The following is a 24,344-nucleotide window of genomic DNA, read 5'->3' as shown; positions in this document are numbered from 1 at the left end:
ATACTGCATCTGGGAAGTAATCTTTTTCCCCAGCACATAGTAGAGGATCAATACAAGTACAATAATGTCATTGATAAATAACATTGTCCAACATTGGCTACTATCTGATACATACAGCATTTGCCACACACTTTCTAACAGGCACTAGGCACTGCACTAATTGTTTCCCACGTATTTTCTTAATACTTATATAACTCTACAAAGTTGTCCCATTGTTAGTCTTGTCCTACAGATAGGAGACGCAGGTTTTTGGAGGGTTGTTTCAGTTACTTGCCTAAGGCCTTACAGAAAGTTTAAGTGGTGAATGGAGATCTCGACTCAGATTAGTCTGAATTCAGAACCTGGGCTGTAAACCACTTGCTATGGAATGAATGGATGGTGTCCAAGCCCTGCCTGCATGTTATATAACACACTGGACCAAGTGCTATGGCATTCCGAGTGGGGCCGAAGCGGCTGCGGCTGCCGACGTTGGCGATGGACTCCCCGAGGCCCTTCGTCCCACTAACTGCACACAGGTGGTCCCCGGGGCCAGAGAGCCGCCGGCGCTCTCTCCCCGAAGACCACGCCTTCACCTCCAGCCAGTTAGCTTGGGGAATCAGAAAGGTGCCCAGGGCCCGGAAACCATTAAGTTTTTTCCGACTTCAAAAACACACACCAAAGTAGGCGTGGGCGTCACCCGCCTTACTCCTGGGGGCAGGGAGAACCAACGCGAAAATCCCCAGAGAGGCGGAAGAAAAACGGGCCTGCGAGAGAACAGGATGGAGATGGGAAAAGCCTGGGGAAGAGAGAGTTATGCGGCAGGAATAGCAGAAAAGCGTACTAAGCAAAAAGAAAGGTGTCCCACTAACTCCGAAGTTAAGGAGGTGTCGACGCAGCCCCCTCTGTTGCGCTTGCGCAGTGCTGCCTCCCTGTGCACCCCGCCCCTTCCCGCCGCTGAGGATTTACTCGTCTCTTGGCAACCATTCACCCGAGGAGCCAATCAGAGGGCAGCCTTCGCCCCGCCCCTGCCGTCAGGGCCGGGCGGAAGGGTTCCGAGGGGACTGGCACCGCCCCGCCCCGCCCCTGGCTCCCCAGGGAGGGCGGCTCAGGGGCGGGGACGGGGGCGTGGTCTCGCCGTATAAGAACGGAGGGGGCGGCGGCGAGGCGGCTCAGTAGGTGCCGCTGCCTGGGGGCTGTAGAAGTCGCGCCGCTCCTGCTGGGGCCTGCCCACGCCAAGGACCTGCCTCTGTCGCCTCCTCTTCCATCGCCCAGGTGAGTCCACGACCCCCTCCTCTAAAGATGCGGGGATGCGGCAGCAGCCCCAGTGAGCCGCGAGCTCTGCCCTGGCGGGGGTCCGCCCCCACTAAGCGGTGCTCAGGTCTTTGCCCAGCCTGGTAGGGGGCAGGCGGACCCCAGGGGAGCTGCGGACAGGTGCCGAGACTCGGTGCTCCTTTCCACTCCTGCTCCCTCGAGGACCCCCGCCCCTGACACACCCGTCCCAGAGAGCCAGAAGAGATGCTCCGAAAGGGAGCTACAATTTTCCAGAGACCTGGGGCTTGGCAAACTCCAGCGAGTTCCTGCTCCGCGAGTCCTGCAGGCTGCGCGCTGGCCGGGCGCTGGCAGGGCGTCCGAAGAGTGTGTGATCGGCGCCTCCGCTCCTATCTGGATCAGACGGCGCCCCCCCGCCGCCCCTGCCTCCCTTCCTGGCTTGCAGTCCCTCGGGCTCGCCCCGGCGCTCCCGCGGGCGCGCACACCTTCGCCGGCCCGCCGAGTGCGAATTCGAATTCGGCGGTTTCACTAGGCGCAGCTGGAGACGCAGCGGTCCGGGGCTTGGATCTGGTTGGGGAGGGGAGGGGCGCTTCCTAGGCTCATTGCCAAGACCTGGGTTTTAAGGAGAAGGGCGGAGATCCTTAAGTTTAATGCGCTCACATCCGACTGTGGACACCATGAGCAGCAAAGGGATCCAAGCCAGTGACTTGTGCGCTGCGCGTCTCTCAGAAACTTCTCGGGAATGCGGTGTCTGTGAAACCTGCTTCCTCCCCTTTTGAAAATGAAACTTGCTTTACTGCGTAGGTGAAAAGCCACGGCAAGTGGGTCGACTCGGACGGATAGCGGTGTGGCTGCCCCGGGAGGTGTCGCAGTTCGGGGACTCCCTTCGCACTGGTCGCGAGGCAGGAGGGAGCAGGGTGGGAGGCGAGTCGGAGGGTGACTTACCTGAAGAATACAGGTTGGTAGCCTGCACACCTGAACTCAACGCTGGCGGGCGAGAAAACCAAGCAGCGCTACCTCCAAGTACGGGCGCTCCCCTGGAGAAATGAATGCCTGGCGAGCTTCTGGAGAACCCACTATTAGGGCTGGACCCTGCGGGAGGGATAGTGTCAGCTCCCTTCCCCTTCGCCCTTTTTTGTCCGTAGGTGGACTTTTGTAGGGCTCTAACCAGTTCCCTGGCTTAATTAAGTAGGGGCCTGCTTCCTTTTTAACATTTTTGCTTTCTTACGGAGATATAAAGTGCATACAAGTGAAGTGCTTAAAATGCACTTATAGTAAGAGAGCTTTTATAAATACTATGTGCATAATTATTTGTATTGCGACAACTTGGCCTTCAGGTTACTTTGTAGGTGAGTTAGGAGACTGAACCAGCCCAGGAAATAAAGTTAGGGTGATTAGATCCTCCCAAAGTACACTTCTGGCTGGCTCAGCTGCCCTCTGCATGCAGGAAAGAGGGTGACCGTTGTTGGCGACAGCAACCTTTCAACGTGAGTAACTTGGCAAGGAAGTGAGCCAGGAAGTAAATTGGGCAGCCGCAAGAGTGGTAGGAGAGCTTACCCAGAATTTTACTGTCTTAAATCCCCAAGGGTATTATTGAGGGTGTGAGACCAGCCACGTTAGGCCCTGCAGTGGAAAAGGGAGGGGGATGGGGAGTAAAGAATGCTGACTTTTCTCTGGGCTTTTAGGGAAACCTCTGAGCTGGGCTGCAGGGGTTCTGTCCTTTGGCATTCTTGTTTTTGAAGATAGAAAATGATCTCTGGAGTCAAGCTTAGTTTATTTCAGATAACAAACTTTTTCTCTTAAGGTATACCCATAGCTTTAGAGTACATATATTCTCAATAAAGAGTTTTTAGGAAGATTTTGGTATATTATATATAATTGTTCAGGTAGCTATTTGGGGGGTGGGGGGCTCCCATAACAAAGTTAAAAAAAAAAAAAAAAAAAACTCTGCCAGGAGGCCTCTAAATTGTTACCAAAACAAAGGTCCCTAATTTCATAAGCAACTTTAGTGAGCACATAGAATTAACAGCCATATTTCTTATGCTGTTTTTTCCACAATACCTACCTTGTATCCAGGGATTAAATTCATGTAACTTTGAAGGAAAGGATTTGGCTCTTGGCCTGCTTGTCAGAGTGAGCATGACTTAGTTGTGCACCTGTGGCTATCTCTACCTGGTTTCTTCTGTTCTACTGTGAGCACAAGTAGCCACTGAAATCTCCCGAGTTCCAGAGGCCCGTCCCCACTCGGCTGTATCTCCCCATAGTGCACACATTCAGCCCACATTCCCCTGTGTTCAAGGCCAGGGCAGATCATGCACATCTTGCACTGCCAGTCAGAGAACAGAATTCCTCATATTTCTGAAAGTCCAAGGAACAGCGCAGCAGTAAAGATAACTTAAAAGTGGACTGTAGTGCTCTTGTTTTCACAGTACCATTAACCAGACACATTTGATAGAAAATTTAAAAACTTCATTTAAAAAACTTTTTTTGTTGTTTTTACTGCTCAAGTACATAGGACCTTGTCTTCATCTTTTGTCTCTGATCGATGTGTTCATGGAGTTACCTACTAAAAAAATGGCAACCCAAAGGTTCTCGGTGGATGAGTTGAACCTTTTTTTTTTTTTTTTTTTTTGCATTACTGAGAGAAGTCGTGGAGGCCCAAAACTAGTTTCATGAGTTAAGCTAAACTTATGTTTTGGGGTTTCTTGGTTTCACACCTGTCTCTGGGTGTAATCTGCCATTTTGTGTGCGTGTGTGTGTTTAGGAGTTAAGGAGTAATGTGGAATGTGAGGTTACTTGGAATAAAACATTACTTGGGTTAGATAAGGTCTGTTGCTTTTTGTGTTGTCATTGAGGTAAACAAGGCACTGTAGGAAAATGCTTCCTGCCATCTTGGTGTTTTGACTATAGTACATTAAATTGGCATACGTTGTATTAGAATGAAGCAGACACCTCTGTGTTTAAAGAAATGTTCATGTGTTTAAAGCTGCTTGGGTACATTAGTACTGCTGATTTCTTGTGATGTTTTCAGGCCATAAGATCTCTCAAACGTTTTTACGCTTTCATTGCAGGCCTCATAAAGAAGCTTACATTTGGAATTCAAATAGTTTAGAGGAAGCATCTTTATATAGCTCAACTAGGTAAGGAAGCCTTAAGAATTGTTTAGAATTAATAGATTTTGTACAGCTGGCCCCTACAGTCTGTTCTAGAACTGCTTGAAAACTTCTTGGAACAACAGAAAACCAAATATGAAAAAAAAAAATTGCTGATGTTAAGCAACTCTCTGCATGTAGGATGTTTTTTAGTCTCGGAGCTTGAGACTAAAGTCTTGGAGTCTTGGTCACAAAACTGCATGGAGTGTTGTTTATTTCTTGGATAACCATGATTGAGTCAGTAAGTAGTTAAGTGCTTCCTAGGCAGTAGTTAGTGCCAGGTGCTGAGGACGCCAAGGCAATGGTGTTTGGAAATGCCTCTGGAAGAGCTCTGGATGCGAGAGGAGCTGGGCTGGCTGTATCATGCAGTCGAGGCACTCCAATTTCTCTCATTAGTCTCAGCCACTGGCATATGAGTGCCGGAAGGCGGGATCTGTGCTCAGGGCTGACTCCCCAGTGCCTGCTTATAGAGCTGGCCTGGCACACAGAAGGTGTTCTATCATTTGGATACATGTTCGGTTGGCGGCTTGCAAAGAGGGAGGCATACTTGAAGTGGGTGTTCTCCTGGTGGACCGAGGCAGGCAGGCCAATGGCTGAGTCCTCTTTTAAGCAGAGGCCACAGGGGTATAGGCTTGGAGCTGAGGGGCAGTGACTAGCTAATTGACCAACAGCTGAAACTCCTCAAGCTGAGCTCCAGACCCACTCCCTTAAGCACTTCCCATCCTTCCCACCCTCCCTGACACCAGCCTCACACGGCTCACTCAGCCTTTTCTCTCTCTCTGTTCACTCAGTTGCTAGTTCTGCTGATTCTTTCTCTTTTTTATTGTTTCCCACTGTCATCACTGACCTGGTTTAGGGGCCCCGAGACAGCAACTTGATGAGGGCAGTAAGTGAGTCTGGCTCCCCTGCCTCTGGCAAGTACTATAGTCCGTGCATTTGGAACTCCATCCAAGTGCACAGGGACTGCCTGCACCTCTGGAAGCTGAGCCTCCTCTTCAAGACCGTGCCTTTCTGACTCTTTACTCTTGACCCCCTCCCCACCGCATGTCAGAGTCTCCCTAACTGCCCTTCTTTGCCTCACAGAACAGATACTCATATCTGCACAAAGGAATGATACTCCTTTCTCACCAAACTTTGAATCCAGCTTCAGGCCCTTCCCACAGGCTTCTGACTGACCTTATCCCATCTGAAGACCCGCTCATTTCACACCTCGCTTCATTAATACTTTGTTGTTGTTGTTGTTCTTTTGAGACGGAGTCTTACTCTGTCGCCAGGCTGGAGTGCAGTAGCACGATCTCTGCTCACTGCAACCTCCACCTTGTGGGTTCAAGCGATCCTCCTGCCTCAGCCTCCTGAATAGCTGGGACTACAGGTGCATGCCACCACACCCAGCTAATTTTTTGTATTTTTAGTAGAGATGGGGTTTCACCATGTTGGCCATGATGGTCTTGGTCTCTTGACCTCGTGATCTGCCTGCCTCAGCCTCTCAAAGTGCTGGGATTACAGGTGTGAGCCACCATGCCCGGCCAATACCTTCTTACAGTTCTTCCTTCTACCTTCTTTTCTAGTTCTTAAATTTTATCTTTGATTGGATAAGCACGAAGTCCCATACTGTTGCCATACTTAGCCTCCTATAAAAACATTTTGAGAAGAAAATTATCCATGAACCTGGAACTGCCCACACCCTCTTACGTTGCCATAAGGTCTCTCAACTTGTTTAGCCCTTATGAAGGTAGAAGAGGTAACCCTCCACCTTTCCTGGCTGCCTGCCCCTGATCCCCAAACACACTTTGTCCATCGTTGCCCTCTGCTCGTCGTAGTTAGAGATGGGCATTAGGATCTCCACAGCTAGCCAGTGCTATATGGACTTGGGCAGTTTCAATTATCATTCCTGTGGAACAACTGCAGCACGGCAGTAGCAGAAAGAGGACTGATCCAGAAGCAGAGATGACGTGTACACTCATGAAGTGCCTGATATGTGTCTAGAGGCTTGCTCACAGCTGCTCAGCTAGAGCTAGCACCACTGCTATCTCCTGTGCCCAGGCTGTTTGTCATCTTTTTACCTCCTCTGCTTCTGAGGCTGACTTTAGCTGTGGGGAGACCTGGGCTCTGGTCCTGGCAGATCCTTTACCTCTTCAGCCTTCAGCTTCTTCATTATAATAAGGACAATAAATTAGATCAGTGCTTTCCAGTAAAAATGTGAGAGACACGATTAACTTCCTAGTAGTCCCATTAAAGAGTAGAAGTAGGTGAAATTTGGCCAGGGGCAGTGACTCACACCTATAACCTCAGGACTTTGGGAGGCTGAGACAGGAGGATCCCTTGAGTCCAGGAGTTCCAGACCAGCCTGTATGACACAGCAAGACCCCATCTGTATAAAAACAATTTTTTAAAAAATTAGCTGGGTGTGGTGGCACGTGCCTGTGGTACCAGCTACTCAGGAGGCTGAGGCAGGAGAATTGCTTGAGCCCAGGAAGTCAAGGCTGCAGTGAGCTGTGATCGAACCACGGCACTCCAGCCTTGGCAATAGGGTGAGACCCTGTATCAAAAAAAAGTGAAATTCATTTTAATAAGTGTATTTAATCTACCATATCAAATTTCATCATTTCAGTATGTAATCAATATAAAAAATCTAAATGAGGTAGTTTACATTCCTTTTATCATACTGAGACCTTGATATCCAGTATGTGTTTTTGCACTTACACTGGTGCCTACTGTATTGGGCAGCACAAGTCTAGACCATCAGCAAAAATGTTTCACTCTCAAGTTCTGATTCTGCATGTGTGGGAGGCAAGAGTTAACCCAAAGTTATGGAAGGAGAATATGAAGCAGGATATAAGCTCCACAGGGCCAGGGATCTTTATCTCTTTCTTCCGTGCATCACAAGCTCCTGGAGCAGTGCTCGAAACATAGTAGACATGCACATTTTTGAAAGAGTGAAAGGAAAGTCAGTTATGGCCAACTTACTGACAATCATTCACACTGTGCGTCAGACTTGACACTAAAACACGTGGTGTTGGATTCCTAGCCCAGTGCTCATTCTTTTTGTTTTTTTATAGTTTCTTAGAGAATAATAATAAGGCAATAGAATTTCGAGGAACTGCTGATAAAATCTTCTGAGACTGGCAGGGGACCAGGACTCAGTTTATCAACAATTAAGTTTTATCAACAATTAAAATTTGAGTGAAATTGCAAGAGGAAGTAACATTCAAGTCAAAGGTGTTTGAGCTATCTAGTGACAGCACATTAATTGATGAATGCTAAACATGAGCTGCTGCTGTGCGCAGTACCTGGAGGCCCGGAACCTGCAACTTGAATGCCAACTCCTAAGGGAAGGATCCATGCAAAACAAAAACCTAGATGGAACTATGCACGTAATTAGCATCTGCTCTGAAATGGAGGTCAGCTCACACTTAGACACTTGTGAATGGGGTGTGTTTATGGTCTAACGTATGATAAGGGTGGCATTTGAGGAACTAAGAGTTGCTTGTCCCTTTCCTGATAAGGCCTGGGCAGGGAAGCTGCTAGTGATTAGACAGGACTTTCAGCTGACTGAGGTCTTCCTTTTGGACAACTGTTTAAAGCTGTAGGCTGGAGAGTTAGATGGTAAAGTAGCCTGTGGAAGCAGCCTTTGATGAAACCCGGAGGCTGTCAGCTCTTAAACCCTGTGGATTACGTGTAAACTGAGTCATTCTTACAGTAAGCAGTCTCCTCCTTAGGAATCATCTCATTTTTCTCAGTCTAGGCAATCTCTAAAACAGAAAGGCAGGCTCTCTTTGGGGAGCTCTTTAAATGAATTCAGACCAGTAACACCTCTGATTTAGAAAGAAGCAGTTGATGGTGGGAAGGTGGTTACCAAGTAGCAACAAGGATTATTTCCATTTCAAGTTGTGTGTGTAGCACTTAATGCTGACACCTTGGAAAAAAATCAAGGCTTTTATGCCCTGCTTCCATCTAAAGATGTCTGTGTCCTGACCTTGTTAATATTTCCATTTGCAACCACGTCAGAGTATTCCTTTCAACACTTGAACTTGTGTGGCATCCCTGTTGTAATATCTAGGCCAGTGTTTTGATTCTGTTTGCTGTTTTGCAGCCACAGCATTAGTTCTTCCAGCATTATCTCCCCACCCACACTTGCCTAAGCATCATATTTTCAAAGGTGGGAAAGAGCTTTCTATTTGGAGTTGTCATTGGTGGGTGTCTGTGGACGGAGCCCAGTGATAACCATTCAGACTGTGTGTTGGCTTCTAACTTCTTAGTGGGAAGTGAGAATTCATGGAGGCCCCTTGAACAGCCAAGATCACAGCGTGGTTCTGTGGCCTGCCTGAGTTTCAGTCCAGGGCTGCTTTCCACAGTTCATGTGGGAATCTAACCAATTTTTTGACTCTAATAAACATCATTGGTAAATGGCTGGAGGATGATAATAACCTTAAGAAAATAGAATGAGACGCTGGCTGAATGCTGTGGAGCTGAGAATGAGAGAAGACCAACTGTGGGGTTTGTTGTGTCACTGACTTAGAAATGTTTTCTGTGGGCACAGCTTTGTGGCCTGGGGCAGTTACTTCTTTGAACTCAGGTGGAATGTGTTGCGGGCATTTAAGTGGGCAACTGTAAAAATAACATCTTGGAAAAATAGTGAGCATAGGATATATTTTATTGGCCTTTTAAAAAGTAAAGCATTATGTTATCTGGTTTTATTGCTTCAGGCCATTCATAATCTAAGCTGCTATTCCATGTACATGAAACACTCGAGTGTCTGTTATCTGTAACTTTCATGTGTTTGTGGCTGTGGAGGAGTCTCCAGAACGTGGGCCCCTCCCTATGTGGGGGGTCTGGCCCTAGGGAGGAGCTGGCAGACAAAAGGCTTCCTTAGACTGCCTCCAAACCCTTCCTAGATAACTTTTGGCCTTCATTCCCCAAGGAATTCAAGGAGTAAGGGAGGAGGATTTTTTTCAGAAGGCCATATCCATGTTGACCCTGGTTTTTCTCCTTTCTGCCCAGTTATCTGCTGCTGCACATGCCAAGCAAAATGACCAAGGTCCATGGTCATTCGAAGTGCCTGGCTCTTTTCTTATGGGTGAAAGAATCTCAAGGGTCAAACTACATGCAGGTGGGGGAAGTGACGGTGTCCAGTCTCAGGTTCAGCATTCATGAGGTCCTGTGTAGGTTCCAGACTTTCTGCTTTCAGTTTTGTTCCAGCTCTCCTTCCTGGGCTGGTCCTTTAAGTCCTGGTCACTGCCTGCAAATTTATCCACGATTTCTCTGTAGCTCCGGCTGGGTTATTGGCTTCTTTGATCTGAGAAGGTTGCCATCTTGATGGTAGCTAGTGTCCTGTTCTGTTGCTTCATCAGCCTATCAACACTGATCTCCCAGGCACCAGAGGAGTCTCAGTAATTGTTCCTTTATTCCATGAGCAAAGCAGCATGCCTTAGTTTTCTGGATCAGGATCAGCCCATTCCTGATCATCTCCCTCCTGTGCCATTAATTTTTCCTCTTATTACTAGTTCAGCAAGGTGACTGTCCAGCACCTTCCACTCTTGGGTTCTCTCTCTCTTCTAGACTTGGTTTCCCTAAAATCACCACTGTTCTGCAACGTAGCCAGCATCTTGGAGCTCCCTGGGAAGTTAGGATCCTAGGCCTTCATCTCCCAGCCATTGTTCCTTTAAAACAAACAGTAGCATAACGATGAGCATTTCTACACTTAATCACCTTCAGTTCTGGTGGCTCCAGCCTGGAGTTTCTATGCTGACAGTTGTTAGATACTTCAGTTCTAAATGCTTCTCCCTTGCTTTCAGAATTTGCCATCTGGCCTTACCTCACTCGGGTGGCCTTAGTGGTCTAGCCAAACTTCTTTCCTACCATCTTATTTTTAAAAAATCTTTATACCTTCCTTCCTTTTCTTTCTACTTACTGCCATCTCCTTCCTCTGACCATCTAAGCACAACCAGCTCTTCTTCAAGCTCCCTGCCCCACCAAAGCTATCCACCTTTTAGGAAGACTCTTAAATTCCATTTCTGCTACTCACCAGCAGTGCATCCTTGGACAGTTTACAGTTTGCACGTCCTCTTTGTTCTCCTGTTTTCCCATTTGTAAGTGGGGGAGTAGGAGGAATGGTATCTCTTTTATGGGGCTGTTATAGGAATCAAATGATTGATCCAGATAGAGCCCTGCAAGCACTGTTTTGCTGCCTATTTGTGATGTTGTAAAAGAGTTTGGTGGCTCATTAGGGTACCTGGCTAAACATCTAGTCACATTTGGTGTCCGCTGGCCATGGCTGTGGCTGCTGCCATATGAAGAGCCCTTGGAGGGCTCTGCATGTATTAGCCACCTGCCAGAGAAAAGGATGTGGGCAGAAGTAGATGTTTATGTTATGAAACAATTGATGTGCTCCCCCACTGAGAAGTGGGATTTCCCACACACTGTGGCAATATATTATCTTCCTTGGTGTCTCTGTGGCGGGGGGGGCACCTCTAAGCCACTTGGCATCTTTTGCTTAACTGGAATCTGCACAAAAGCAGAGAGTAAAGGCTGACTCCAGCTTTTTGCTATCTTCGGTGTGTATGGTGGGGACGGGGCAATGCAAAGATTAGGTCTCACGGTTACATAGTGAACAGAAGGTTTCTGTGTCCTTTTTTGTTAGGACCAATAACGTCTGTTTTAGAAAAGATCACTTTAGTGGCTATGAGAACTGGTGATCCCAGTGCACATGTGGGTTGTGACATGTGCTTGTCACTCTGTGTCCACCTCCCATCCACCATGGCAGACCTTGAGCTTGGTGGAAGGGAGTCAGCAGTTTCCAGACACTAGTCTCGCAGTTGAGGACCTGGGGTCAATTCGCTTAATCTTTTCTGAACCTTATTACTTAATTTGTGAAAAAGGGATAGTTGTAGATTCCTTAGAGTTCCTATGAGGATTAGATGGGAATTGAAATGAAGTGGCTCATACTAAGTACTATTTCATTTGCTTTGACACACACCTCTACACCCTTCATTTCACAAGCAAATAAGAGATAGACTTGGAGTCGTGTTTGTCATTCACTCTTGTTAAGAGAAGTGGGATGGGATAGTATGAAATGTATTGCCACCACTTTTATTTCTGCTTACATTCTCTAGGTTTTCATATGTAATGGAATGGTCTCTTTTTGTCTAAAGTGTCCTCTTGTACACGGGGGAGGAGTTTGTGTGGAAGATGTGTGGGAAGAGCCACAGGTGCACGGGTCCCCTGTTGGCCAGGAGCCAGGGCCCACAGGTGTCTTTGTTCCATGTACACACTTCTCTTGGAGTCTGTCACCAGGCTTGGCCCATTGCCCAAGATTCCAGCTCTTACCTTGGGTTAGAAAGTTTTACTGGGAAGAACCACACATTTGAGGTAACATCCAGAAACAGTGAAAGACAATTTGTCCCCAAAGGAATGCTGAAATGTGTTTGATTTTCTTTTGTATTCATAAATCCTCAGGAGGGTCAGAAGAAGGTAACACTTAGTTGCCTCTGGACTGCTGAAAGCCCTCAATAGCTGACAGCCTCAGTTCAAGCCTCAGCATTTTCCTGAAATTTTCTAGACAATCACTTCCATAGCTTTCATGTTAAAGATCACAGACCTAGACTTAGATATATGCAGTCCTTAACTTGATAGATGTATGTCTCCACACAACTAAGAACCTCGTGGACAATTTCTGTGTCTAATGCCAGGCACAAAATAAGAATTAATGTTGCTCTGACCAAATTGACTGCGTGCAAATGTTATAAATGCTCAGTTACCTCCCCTCCAGCTCATGCACCTGCCTCTCCCACTCGCCCACCTTGGGTTCCTCACGCTTTCATCGTGTTTCTGGAGTTCACTGGCTAGTCCAGAGATCTAGATAAGCTATGAAGCAGGACTAGAAATAGCTTTTTTTTTCTTTTTAGTGCTCAAACGTACGTTTTCAGACCAGTCTGCATTGAGCAGCTCTGTCCTGGGCAGTGGGAAATGATTAGATTAGACATCAAACTTTTTCTCAGGGACCTTGGTTTAACCTTCTGGCCTAGTTTGTCTTTTCCTTTCTTTTGCTGCTGTCTCTGCAAACCTTTTTTTTTTTCCTTCAGTGCATGTATTCTACCTTTACTGCAGTCAGATAATAGAAGAAAAGGGAGTTCAAAAGTACCTGAGATAGTTGGTCATCTTGAATTGTCAAAAACAAACCCTGAATTCTCAAATCTGCAGGAACAAATTATGGTTTCCACCTTTCCCCATTTCTACTGTGCAAATACAATGAAATCTGTTTCTCAAACAGTAAAAGGGAAATGAAACACTTTAGTTTGAATTTACTAGGCTTCAAATTAATTTGTTCTCTATTTTGTTAATTCTACTAACTAGAATTTGCCTTTAACCAGGGCCTTTCATGAATTGGGAATGTGTGTTCCGCGTGATTCTTTTATGTGGGGATTATATCAGTGTTGATTTAACGTGGTTAATTAAAACTAAAAACTGTTGGACTAAGCACTGATGTGTTACCTAAACACTGAGGGCCTATGACTTGGATTTATTCTAGTAATACCAATGTTTGTCTAAGTAACTTTAAAATGTACTTTTGGTATTTGAAATTATTTGGATGAGTGAGGGACAATGAAGAATCCCTTTCTAATAGGCACAAGTGACTTATTTTATGCTCTTCTAATGAGCTAAGCACTTAGTATGAACTCAGCCTAAATTTGTGCCTTCAGTGGCTTAAACTCCTCTCTGTGTAAATCATGGTGAATTGAGAAAATGAAAAACTACACCATGGACTTGGCATTTGTCATGTCCCACACTGTGCTTTTATACAGACTTTTTCCCCTAGAATTTAACTCCAATGTTCATATATGTATGAGAAGAAGTTGGCATGGAAGATGCTAACCACAGGCATATTGTATTTCTGAAAAAAGCGTTTGTTAAAGTTTTTGCAACTGTAGCCAGTAACCAACTTAACAGTATCAAAAGGGTAGCTACTTGTTTGAAATGAGAAATAGCAATTATGTGAAACTGAAAAAAAAATTTTCTTTTGGTTAACATAGAATGAGATGAGAGGAGATGGATTTGCATGATTTAGAGAGTTTGAGGTTTTTTTAATGAGCATCTTCTATTAAAAAGTATATGAGTAGAAACTTGGTAGAAAGGCATTCTAGAGGAAAAACGTCTCTCTTCCTCTGTTCATCCCCTTATCTGTAGAGATCAGCGTTTACGTCTTGGCGATGAAGCTTCCAAGTGTATTTAATTTTGTCACATGGATGTGGAAATGCAGAATGTGGAATGTAGAGGGGAGGGGTAGGAAGGAAAAAGGGGATTGAAGAAGTTCAATAAGGCAGCAATAGAAGACTCCTAAGGGAGAAGCTTTAGGACATGGATCATAAGGTTTTAATTTTTCTTCAACTAATACATATATCGATTCCAAATTCAGAGGGCACAAAATAAGTTTTCTTCTTCTAACTTTGAATCTACTTCCCCCAAATGAGAGGAAGTATTTGGTACAGGCTAAAACTACTACCTGTGTATGTTTCCAGAGACTTTATATGCTTATGTAAGCATAGACTTTAACAGTTTTGCTGTTAACAGTTTTGCTATTAACTTGTTTTTCTATTAATGAGTCTTGATGAGCATTTCACAGTCATACAGAAAGAACAGCCATCTTGAATTGTTATCTTGAATTGTCAAAAACAAACCCTGAATGCTCAAATCTGTAGGAACAACTGCATGCGTTTCTGTATTGTTTTATACACACATCAGATCATTTAAGTGTCTTCTATTGGTGAATACTTACAGCTTTATAAATAATTCTCCAATGAATATTTTGTGTATACTTGCAAATATACTAATGATATAATTCAAAGTAGACTAACCAGAAGTAGAATCCCTATGTCAAAGAGTATATCTCCTTAAAATTAAGTGTCTTGTGTCCGGAGAGAGCCCACAAGCAGTATACTAGAGGGTGTCTCTGATTCCCACATGTCAGACTTACTGATCTTTGCCCATTTGATGGATAAAAATGATACGTTGAGGTTTTAATCTGCCTGTCTCTTAGGTAAGGTTGTTGACTGTAATATGTGTTTGAGATATAGTTTGTGTCCTTTGTGTCTTCTCTGTTGGGGTTCTTCTGGTGTTTCTGATTTGTTGAAGCTCCTTATTCATTAAGGAAATGAGTACTTTGCCTAATGTTACAAATATTTTTCCTACTTTTGCCTTCTGACTTTATGGTGTTTTTGAATTATATAGTCTATAGCAATTTTTGAGGCTTTTAGGTTTTGTGTGACTTATTTAAAAAAAAAAACTACCCACTCTGTAAGTATATATAAATGCACTTCCACCTCAGTACTCTTAGAGTTTCATGCGTTTACATTCAGTCTTTGATCTGTCCAATCTAGATCTTAGTTTGGCATGAAATAGGGAGTCCCTTATATTTTTTTCTTTTTGATAATTTAGATAACCATCCAGATGTTTTTCTTCACTTTACTATTCTGAAATGCCTCCTTTAATTATATACTAAATCCCTTTACATATCTGATTTTGTTTCTAGATTTAAAAAATTTTGTTCCATTGATTTGTCTTTTTGGGCCAATAACATGCTGTTTCAATTATTGTGGTTTTGTGATATCTGTTACAGGCTAGTACATATCATTCCTATTTTTCACAATGTTTTCTTGCTATTTCTGCCTCTCCTGCCTCACCTTTCTGCCATATGAACCTTACAAATTCTAAAACAAATTCTAACTTTGAGTCTACTAGAAGTTCACATACTTTAAAATACATGAAAACTCTCAACCCTGTGTACTTCCCCCCCACCAAAAAAAGGCTTGTAGCTTCCAGGCTATCACTAGTCTCAGATGTCCCTCCTCTATGTTCAGAACCACCGTTCTAGCATAGGCGTAGTCCTGACTTTAATCCTATGTGACATCTTTTTGAACAACTCCTTAAAAATAGACTTGAGTCAGAATGTATTCCTACAGTTATTCTCCTCTGTAACATTATTGAGGTTCTTGCTGGAGATTTTTAAAAAATTGTTGCTTGTATCTCAAGTACTGATTGCATTACAGCTTCTGGTTACCATGTGACTTCTCATGCCTGTGTCATAAAGATGAGCTTTGAAAGCACAACAGGTGATTCACACTAGCAAGTGAGTTGTATTTCTTTAGGTAGACCAACATACCTGAAATCTATAAAACCCATGCCACCAAATCATAGTCTAGCTCTGGTCACAGTAAAGCCAGCACTGTAACTTTCTGTAATTATTAGAACTTAATTGTGTAGCTCAGGGTTCCCCACCCCCCAGACCACGGGCCAGTACCAGTCCGTGGCCTGTTAGGAACTGGGCAACACAGCAGGAGATGAGTGGCAGGTGAGCGAGCATTACCACCGGAGCTCTGCCTCCTGTCAGATCAGCAGAACATTAGATGCTCCTAGGAGTATGAACCCTAGTGTGAACTGAGCATGTGAGGGATCTAGGTTGTGCCCTCCTTATGAGACTCTAATGCCTGATGATCTGAGAGTGAAACAGGAACAGGTTCATGCTGCAACTATCATCCCCCCCTTCCTGGTCCATGGAAAAATTGTCTTCCACAAAACCGGTCCCTGATACCAAAAAGGTTGGGGACCACTGGTGTGGCACATACAGTGGACACAAATGTACTGTGTGCTAATCATGGGAGACCACAAAGAACTGCTAAGTGTTTAAAGGGCATGGCAAAAAGAGAACTCTACTATCCCAAATCTGCCTTGAAACCAAATGCCAGTCACAGTAAACATTATTCATCACAGATTTTTGCTTGGGATCCATAACCTAGGAGTGCTTTGTAGGATGATCTAGATAGCCTAGGACTTTTTAACGCTGTTCAGAGGCACTTTTGTCTTCCCCTCCACGAGTACTCTGTAGCGAGCAATAGAGCACTCATCCCCGGATTGGTCCTGCAGAGCCTGCTGTGATCACATACTCAGCCCACTGCTTTCTGCCTCTCGGCTCCAACCAAGAGCTCATGTTGTCTTTCTGTTGGCTTGTGTGCCCTCTCCATAAGTGAACTCTGTGGCCTTCCTGTTCACCCCAACCAGGGACATCCTTTCTTCCACTTTTATATTACATTTTATTTCCACCACTGGAGTTGTCTACACCACACACTGCCTTGTATTGATACCTCGTATTTTCACCTTCTTCTTGATGGGAGAGCCTGAAGAGCTCATCTCCATGTGCCCAGCAATGCCCTGACAACCAAGTAACAACCATAGGAGATCCCTGGCACCGGTGCAAGGCCAGAAATCCATGTTGGAACCCCAGGAGAATGCATGCCTATGCGTATTCAAACACAGCAGCTTCCAAACAATGAAACTGCAGAAGTCACTGGGATGCGTTTTGTGTGGGTCTAGCAAGTCAGAAAGGCGGAGGGGGTGGGAAAACTGTTTACAGTGAAATCTGAGGACAGCGCCTTGACTCTTCATTCTGGGTTTTACATGCATCTAGCAAATATTCGACTCGTGGCTCTACAGGCACCTTGACATTTTAATACATGAGTATTTGTTTTTAGGATTTCCAGGGATCCATTGTGTTTTATTTTTTGATAAGTATAACGTAGCTGAAAATTACTTGGGAAGCTTTGTGATCCTAGCAGATGAAGTGGTGTTTTTCTCCTAGTACTTATTGCCAACTTTATTCTCCTTGGGTAGCTTTAAGGTACTATTTTTTTCCCAAGTACACTTGAAGGCACACACTGCCTGGGGGAAGTTGGCTATGTCCTGTGTCGGGCATCCTTGCCAGGAAGAGTGGTTCCACTACATAGGTGACCTAACCTTTTGTTGACTAGAAATTTTGTCATAAAAACAACTCCTTGGTTCTACCCTAGATGACAAGTACTTGTTAGGATAGACTTCTCCTATAAATGAAAGGGACATGGGAATTTTGCTAAGAGAACATACTTTATTCTAGTAGAAGGGGTTAGACTCCCACTTGTTGGTGAGATTGTAGCCCAAAGTTGAGAATCCATCTACTTGTGGAGTGAAGGAAGTCGTGTGTGTGTGTGTGTGTGTGTGTGTGTGTGTCTGTGTGTGTGTGTGTTGTATATTCTGTGTGTGAATGTTGTAGCCTAGAAGAATGTAGATATTCTTCTCTTTTTCACTATAAGACACCTTCAGCCTGGGTGTCAACCAGGTCAAGATGTGGTTAGGGAGCCAGAAAGCTGGAGAAGTAACTAATTCTATTGTGGTCCTATATGGTTTGCTAACATTCTGTTTTCAGAACATTTGAAACACACTCCGTTTCAGCACACTCCACCATCACCCAGAAAAAACAAAACAAAACTGTGAAGTAATCTAAAGTAATGTAGAATGAGTTTGTGTGTTTTTGTCCTTCTCTGCAGAGTCACTGTTTTTTACATATTTAACTCATTGAGTCCTCACGGCAACACTGAGCAGTAAGTGCTATTTATCACCATTTTACAGGAAGATGTTCAGAGATTGAACAGTGTGAGTTCCTCGAGCTGCTTTGCTATGCAGAAGTGAATCCTAACTCTGTTTCTCACCCCTCACTTTCAGTTTCCCCAGCCAGAACATCCCCCGAAGATGGCAGAGGAGAGCAGCTGTACCAGGGACTGCATGTCCTTCAGCGTGCTCAACTGGGATCAGGTTAGCCGGCTGCACGAGGTCCTGACTGAAGTTGTACCTATCCACGGACGAGGCAACTTTCCAACCTTGGAGATAACGCTGAAGGACATCGTCCAGACCGTCCGCAGTCGGCTGGAGGAGGCAGGCATCAAAGTGCAGGACGTCAGGCTGAATGGCTCTGCAGCTGGCCACGTTTTGGTCAAAGACAATGGCTTGGGCTGCAAAGACCTGGACCTAATCTTCCATGTGGCTCTTCCAACAGAGGCAGAATTTCAGCTGGTTAGAGATGTGGTTCTGTGTTCCCTTCTGAACTTCCTGCCAGAGGGTGTGAACAAGCTTAAAATCAGTCCAGTCACTCTGAAGGAGGCATATGTGCAGAAGCTAGTGAAGGTTTGCACGGACACTGACCGCTGGAGCCTGATCTCCCTCTCCAACAAGAATGGGAAGAACGTGGAGCTGAAGTTTGTCGACTCCATTCGGCGTCAGTTTGAGTTCAGTGTGGACTCTTTCCAAATCATCCTGGATTCTTTGCTTTTCTTCTATGACTGTTCCAATAACCCCATCTCTGAGCACTTCCACCCCACCGTGATTGGGGAGAGCATGTACGGGGACTTTGAGGAAGCTTTTGACCATCTGCAGAACAGACTGATCGCCACCAAGAACCCAGAGGAAATCAGAGGCGGGGGACTTCTCAAGTACAGCAACCTTCTCGTGCGGGACTTCAGGCCCACGGACCAGGAAGAAATCAAAACTCTAGAGCGCTACATGTGCTCCAGGTTCTTCATCGACTTCCCGGACATCCTTGAACAGCAGAGGAAGCTGGAGACTTACCTTCAAAACCACTTTGCTGAAGAAGAGAGAAGCAAGTACGACTACCTCATGATCCTTCGCAGGGTGGTGAATGAGAGCACCGTGTGTCTCATGGGGCATGAACGCAGGCAGACCCTGAACCTCATCTCCCTCCTGGCCTTGCGTGTGCTGGCGGAACAAAACATCATCCCCAATGCCACCAATGTCACCTGTTACTACCAGCCAGCTCCTTATGTCAGTGATGGCAACTTCAGCAACTACTACGTTGCCCATCCTCCAGTTACCTACAGCCAGCCTTACCCTACCTGGCTGCCCTGTAACTAACCTTGAGACCTGAGGGTTTCCACAGTGGGAACCCCAATAGGGCTAGGGCTCTCAGGTAGGGGAGCCTCCTTCTAGATGTAGGTGTTTGGCTTTTAAAGGGGAACTCAGCTCTGATTCTGCTTTTTTTTTTTCTTTGTGTACCCATTGGAATGGGTCTACAGTGTATCATGAGCCAACCCTAAGAGGACCCGTATTACAGTGCCACATTGGAAAACGCTACAGGAAGCATGACCTATCCACATCTTTCCAAGATAGACACTAACATGTCACGTCCCAAACATTAGCACGTGGGGATTGAGCTCTGTGCAGTAATTGAGATTGGGAGAACTTGGGCAGCGTGTGAGAAGTGCTAAGCTACTTGTTTTCTCACTTGAGCCTGGGTAGGCTGCGTTGGCCCTCACTTAGGATTCTCAGCAGTTACTGAAAGTTGTGCTGATAATCTCTTGTACCAATTTTAGTCAGGCAGAAAATGGTAAACATGAGGGTGCTGTTGTGACTTAATTTTTGTTCAAGGGACTAAATTGCTTATGTTTATTCCCTGTCAGTGGAGCGGAGAATGTCATTCATCAATAAACCAAAGCCAATAGCTGGAGAATTGAGATCTGGTTGAAAGTGGTTTATGGTTTACATGCTGTACTATCCTGAGGAATTGCGAGATATTGCTGAGGAAAAAAAAATGACCTTTTCTTGAAATGTAACTTGAAAACAAAATAAAATGTGGAACATAATGTTTAATTAGAATTGTGGTGGTGGTAGTGGAAGGGGATAATTGTAAATACGAAACATGAATGTTCATTTTTTTCTTTAAAGAATTCTTATTAAATGGCTCCCTGCCTTTTTTTTTTTTTCTTTTTTCCTCATCAGCTCTTCATGGCTGAATTTTGTTTTATTCTTCCTAAGACTAAGGATTGTGCTGAGTCCAGAGTCATTGTGGTAACTGACATGAGGGTCTTCCCATGTTTTAATTGGAAACCCATTTTGGTCACATTCCAAGTATGACACAGCTGTTCTTCTGGAGTACTTTAGCTATTTTTTGTTTTTGTTCTTTTCGTTTTTTGTTTTGTTTTTTTTTGTTTTTTGTTTGTTTTTTGTTTTTTTTCAAAAATAGTGACTTCCTTCTCCAGGTGTGTTTGACAGCAACTCAATTCAGGAATTTCAGTAGAACTGAGTGACCTGTGGAACTGCTTTAGAATCTAATCTGCTGTCTTCATGCTCTGTGTGACGGGGAAGCTGGGGGTTAGCATGAAGTCTGGCCTTGTGTGCATTGGAGCTTCCAAGGCACTTTGAAATCATTCCAGTATATTTGGGAAGAATTGAGTGAATGAGAATGCTCTTCCTTATTCTGGTAGATTTGACTTGTTTATATTCTGCACTTTAGAAGGAAAACAGTGTTAATCTGTAGTCGAAAGAAAGCTTAGTAGGTGAGAGAGTTCTAGGCTACTGTGGCTTTTTCCAGTAGATTTAGATGAGATTATGTGTTTTGAAATGTTTTGTGGGATCCCTTAGAAAGCATCACTTTAGGGCAGAGACACTCAATATTGCCAGCCAGCTTGGGTTCTAAAGTGATTTAATCAAATTTATGCTCCTGATTTTTTTTTTCCCTTCCTTTGGCTATGAAAACCCAAAGCCCAGAGTGATTGTTTTCTCCTTGCTTTAAGCAATGAAGTTATCCTAATGCAAAAGACCTTAGTAGCAAATGAGTGGTTTACCTTTTTCTAAAAGTATATTTTCAGGTTTATTCTGGAATGTGATATCTTGGTCCTCTTAAAAGCGGATCAGCCATGACTGAAACTCAAGGCTTAGCTGGTATCTGTGTTGTGCTACATTAGGTGACTAGAAGCCACTTCTTAGTGTAATCAGCTCCTGTTTCCCTATGAGCCTTAGTTATATTTGAATTCAGTGGCTTTGAGTCAAGGCCGGTTCTAATTGAGGGGACCCAGGGTGCTTCAGTGTTAAGAGTGGGGCAATGAAGAATGAACCCCAATGAAGAGTGATCCCAACTTTGAAAACTATCTGGTCGTTCATGACCTTAAAAAGCTGCCACGGTGGTCAAATGGCATGTGTTTGCACAAAAATGACCGATGTGTTTAACCAAAGCTTTGAAATGTGATGAAGCCACCAACATAAGCACTTGCCTAACAGAAATCAGTATTTCTTCTACTTAGAAGGCTTGGGGCCCAGGGTAATGAGGCACCAGATGAAGATAAGATCTGCATCAAGGAATTAAATTTCCAGTTTGTCCTTGGGGTTCTTTCTGCTTATGTTTTTTCCCCCCTATCTGGTAATAGTCCTCTTCTGAGAATGGAAGGAGGTACAGAAGTTGCGAGAAAGACCCAGTCCCCAGTCTTTGCCACCATTGCACCATGGTTGTCTCGGAGTCCCTTCACCTGACCTTTTTAGTCAGCTCAGATCTTCCTGTAGTTTGAGAACAGACGTGTTCAAGAGCTATCAGGGTTAAAAGCTGCACTGACCAAAGCTGTACTTTCAAAACACAACCCCTGGGCTAGTGATGTCTTTACTTGCTCTATGAGCCTTTTGCCAGCCTCAGAATAGGTGAGGTAACCTTGAATTTCAGGTCCCTGGAAATTCTAGCTGAAACCTGCCCTTCCTAATGCTCACACAAGCACCAGGTACCCTGAACTTATACTGAGTCCAGTGGTTCCTATTTTATGTGTGTGTGTATGTGTGTGTGTTGAGTAACATGAAACTTGGCAGTAGCAGAGAGCACTGAAGTTCACATGCAAGTTCTAATCTAAATTTAAGCAGTCTCTTATTTGTTTAGGGACTCTAATTTGACTCTTTTTCTGATGCTTTCGGCATGTCTGCAGCCTGTTCTCCTAGCCTGCTGCTTGGAGTCAGGTTGAGCATCAGTGAGATGAAGACAGTACCTTTTCCTCTCACATTGGCAGAATAGCATGCACTAGATGCTTGACCTTGAGCTCTAGTCTCCCCTTTAAATCTTACCTTGGCAGTAACACGCTATTCCTCATTCAATAATTTCAATGCTGAAACTGAACTCTATTACTAATGCCTTCCAATCAGAGTTCCTGATGGGATGCCTATGGGATGTGGCATGGCCCATACCTGGGGGACCTGGCAGATGGGGTGAGTTGGGTAAGGAAGATGATGCTTAGTTCCTGATAGATGCTACAGATGTAGTTTGGCATTTCAGTTTTTTTCCAGTTTGATTTTCACTGGGGTTTGAGTCACAGCAAGCTGTGTATGAACTTGTGTTTTGTGGTGACACATTAATAATCAAATTGCTAAAGCCCTGAAATTCTTCAGCTTCACCTCTGCACTAACCCCTTACCCTTATGGTACGTTAGGATTTTAACTAGTACTGCTTTGTTGACTTTGGGAAATGGTGCCACTCAAAAGCAACTTCCTAACTTTAGGAATAACTCCTTTGTAGTTTACTTTCTGGTACTCGTTGGTGCCTTGTATTGGGATACAGCTATATTCTTAGCTCGAATGTCCTCTTTTAGAGAGCAAAGTAGTTATCCAATGGTGAGAAGAGACCCTGACGCTCATAGGGGCCATTCCTTCCTGGGTGTCGGACCAGGGTTCTGTGTCAGGGAAAACCTTCTGGGTGGATTTTGTAAGAATCCAGTTTCCAAGGTTAGATTCACATCCTTAATCTTGCAGAGACTAGAATTTCACAGCTCACTTTGGAACATATTCCAATTCAACCAGTTAAAACCAGAGGACCAAGTCGTGGGGCAGGGGGGCGGTGTTGAGGAGAGGTATTTTTAAAGATCTGGCAGCTTTTCAGGATTATTTGTGGAGAACTCTAAGGTGAAGATCAGGAAATAAAAGACTGTGTGTGTGCGCGTGCGTGTGCGTGTTCAAGTGCCTAAATCTTGTTTACCTATCACTTAAAAAAAAAAAAATTGAAGTGTAAGCTAAATAAAATTCTTGGAGTTTTGCCTGGGCTAGTGAGAGTTGGTGCAAATTCTCGTGTGTGTTTGCATAGGAAGGTGAGATGACCATCTACTAAAGAGGAAGTAGCTAAATACAGATCTGTGGGTGTTTTTAAAAAAACCTATCTGGTATTTTATTTTAATGGATAAAAATGTAATTTTCCTAAGGTAGCAACTTATTTCCAAATTAATATAGATGAAAAATAGATACCCATTAGACTAAATTGAAAGCTTTTTGTTCTATGTTTATATAGCCTCTGAAATATTAATTTCTTGGTGTCTAGGAGGTCTGGGGATTCCTCTTTCGTAGTGGTCACTAACCTTACTTGATGCAGATAAAATCACTTGTCAATGCAAAATATGTTAGAACTTGATAAAGCTTTGAGTTTGAGAAATAAAGGTATATTTAAAATTTAAATAAAACTTGTCATTTATGCTCATTGATTTGTTTCTCCTCAATGATGAATTTTAGGTTTTAGGAAACATTGAATAGAAATAGGAAGCTGTCAACATCAGCCTTGGATGCTTCTCTGAAGGACAGATGCTTTTTTGGGGGGGAGGACTGTGTGGTTACCTTGGAGACCACAAATCCCTTAATATTTGGGTTCTTTTTCAAGGTGCCCAGCTAACTTAAACTAGGCTTGGTTGTTGACCACAGCCTTCCAGGTAATACCCACAGCAGGTGTAATCTTGCAGTCTGCCTTTGCTGGCACCTTGTTTAATTCAGTCCCCTTAGCTCCTAGCCCACTTCAACAACAACAAAGGAAACAACTTCAGCCATACATGTACAACTACTGTAGTTTCTTCACATTTTTAAAGAAGTATAGAAGTGAACAAGTGATACTTGGAGTGATTGATAGATATTTGAAGGGTATAAAGAGATGCTGTAGACTTTGGTTAGCAACCTTCCTCCTCATTCCTTTGATCTAATTCACAATAACCCCTGCCCACCCCAAGTCTTGCCCCTTCCGTGGCCTCCCTTCTGTGTGGAATTTCTTTGAATTCCTATGGCATTCTCCTAACTGTCCTCATGAAACTTACGTCTTTGTGTAAAATCCTTCATCCCCTTACCTCCACCTGTCCCTGCTCCTCCTCAAACCTTTCACCCAAGGATGTGCATGCTCTGGAGTCTGGTAGGTGTGGAGTCCTTCCGATCACATCTTTGGCACATTTACTCAGTAAGTAACCCTCACTCCTCTTAAGCCCGGACTGCCAGCTCACAATATCCATGTTGCCTCTTCACTCCTCCCTTCATTCTGCCCATCCACATCCATGTCAGTGGCCTCTTTAGTTTTAT

General features: G+C 44.4%; 1 protein-coding gene across 5 annotated transcripts; it reads left to right on the top strand.

Moving 5' to 3' along the window:
* Positions 1 to 1,072: 1,072 nt before the first annotated feature.
* TENT5C (terminal nucleotidyltransferase 5C) lies at positions 1,073 to 19,855 on the top strand. 5 transcript variants are annotated; one of them, XM_058439414.1, is made up of 3 exons: positions 1,073 to 1,251; positions 17,925 to 18,859; positions 19,673 to 19,855. In XM_058439414.1, the coding sequence occupies exons 2-3, from the start codon at positions 17,952 to 17,954 to the stop codon at positions 19,698 to 19,700; spliced, it is 936 nt and encodes a 311-aa protein (XP_058295397.1). In that variant the 5' UTR covers positions 1,073 to 1,251; positions 17,925 to 17,951; the 3' UTR covers positions 19,701 to 19,855. The 5 variants fall into 5 exon arrangements, with proteins under 5 accessions (XP_058295397.1, XP_032010760.1, XP_058295395.1 ...); XM_032154869.2 differs by adding an exon at positions 4,320 to 4,388 and having other exon boundaries at positions 1,077 to 1,251; positions 17,925 to 19,855; XM_058439412.1 differs by adding an exon at positions 2,053 to 2,206 and having other exon boundaries at positions 1,077 to 1,251; positions 17,925 to 19,855.
* Positions 19,856 to 24,344: the final 4,489 nt, after the last annotated feature.

Source organism: Hylobates moloch, unplaced genomic scaffold (assembly GCF_009828535.3).
Source record: "Hylobates moloch isolate HMO894 unplaced genomic scaffold, HMol_V3 SCAFFOLD_5, whole genome shotgun sequence".
Taxonomy (NCBI): Eukaryota; Metazoa; Chordata; class Mammalia; order Primates; family Hylobatidae; genus Hylobates; species Hylobates moloch.
This window is presented reverse-complemented; position numbering and strand designations above follow the sequence as displayed.

Coding starts and splice junctions, on each gene's coding strand:
- TENT5C (XM_032154868.2), top strand. CDS start 17,952: ATGGCAGAGGAGAGCAGCTGTACCAGGGACTGCATGTCCTTCAGCGTG.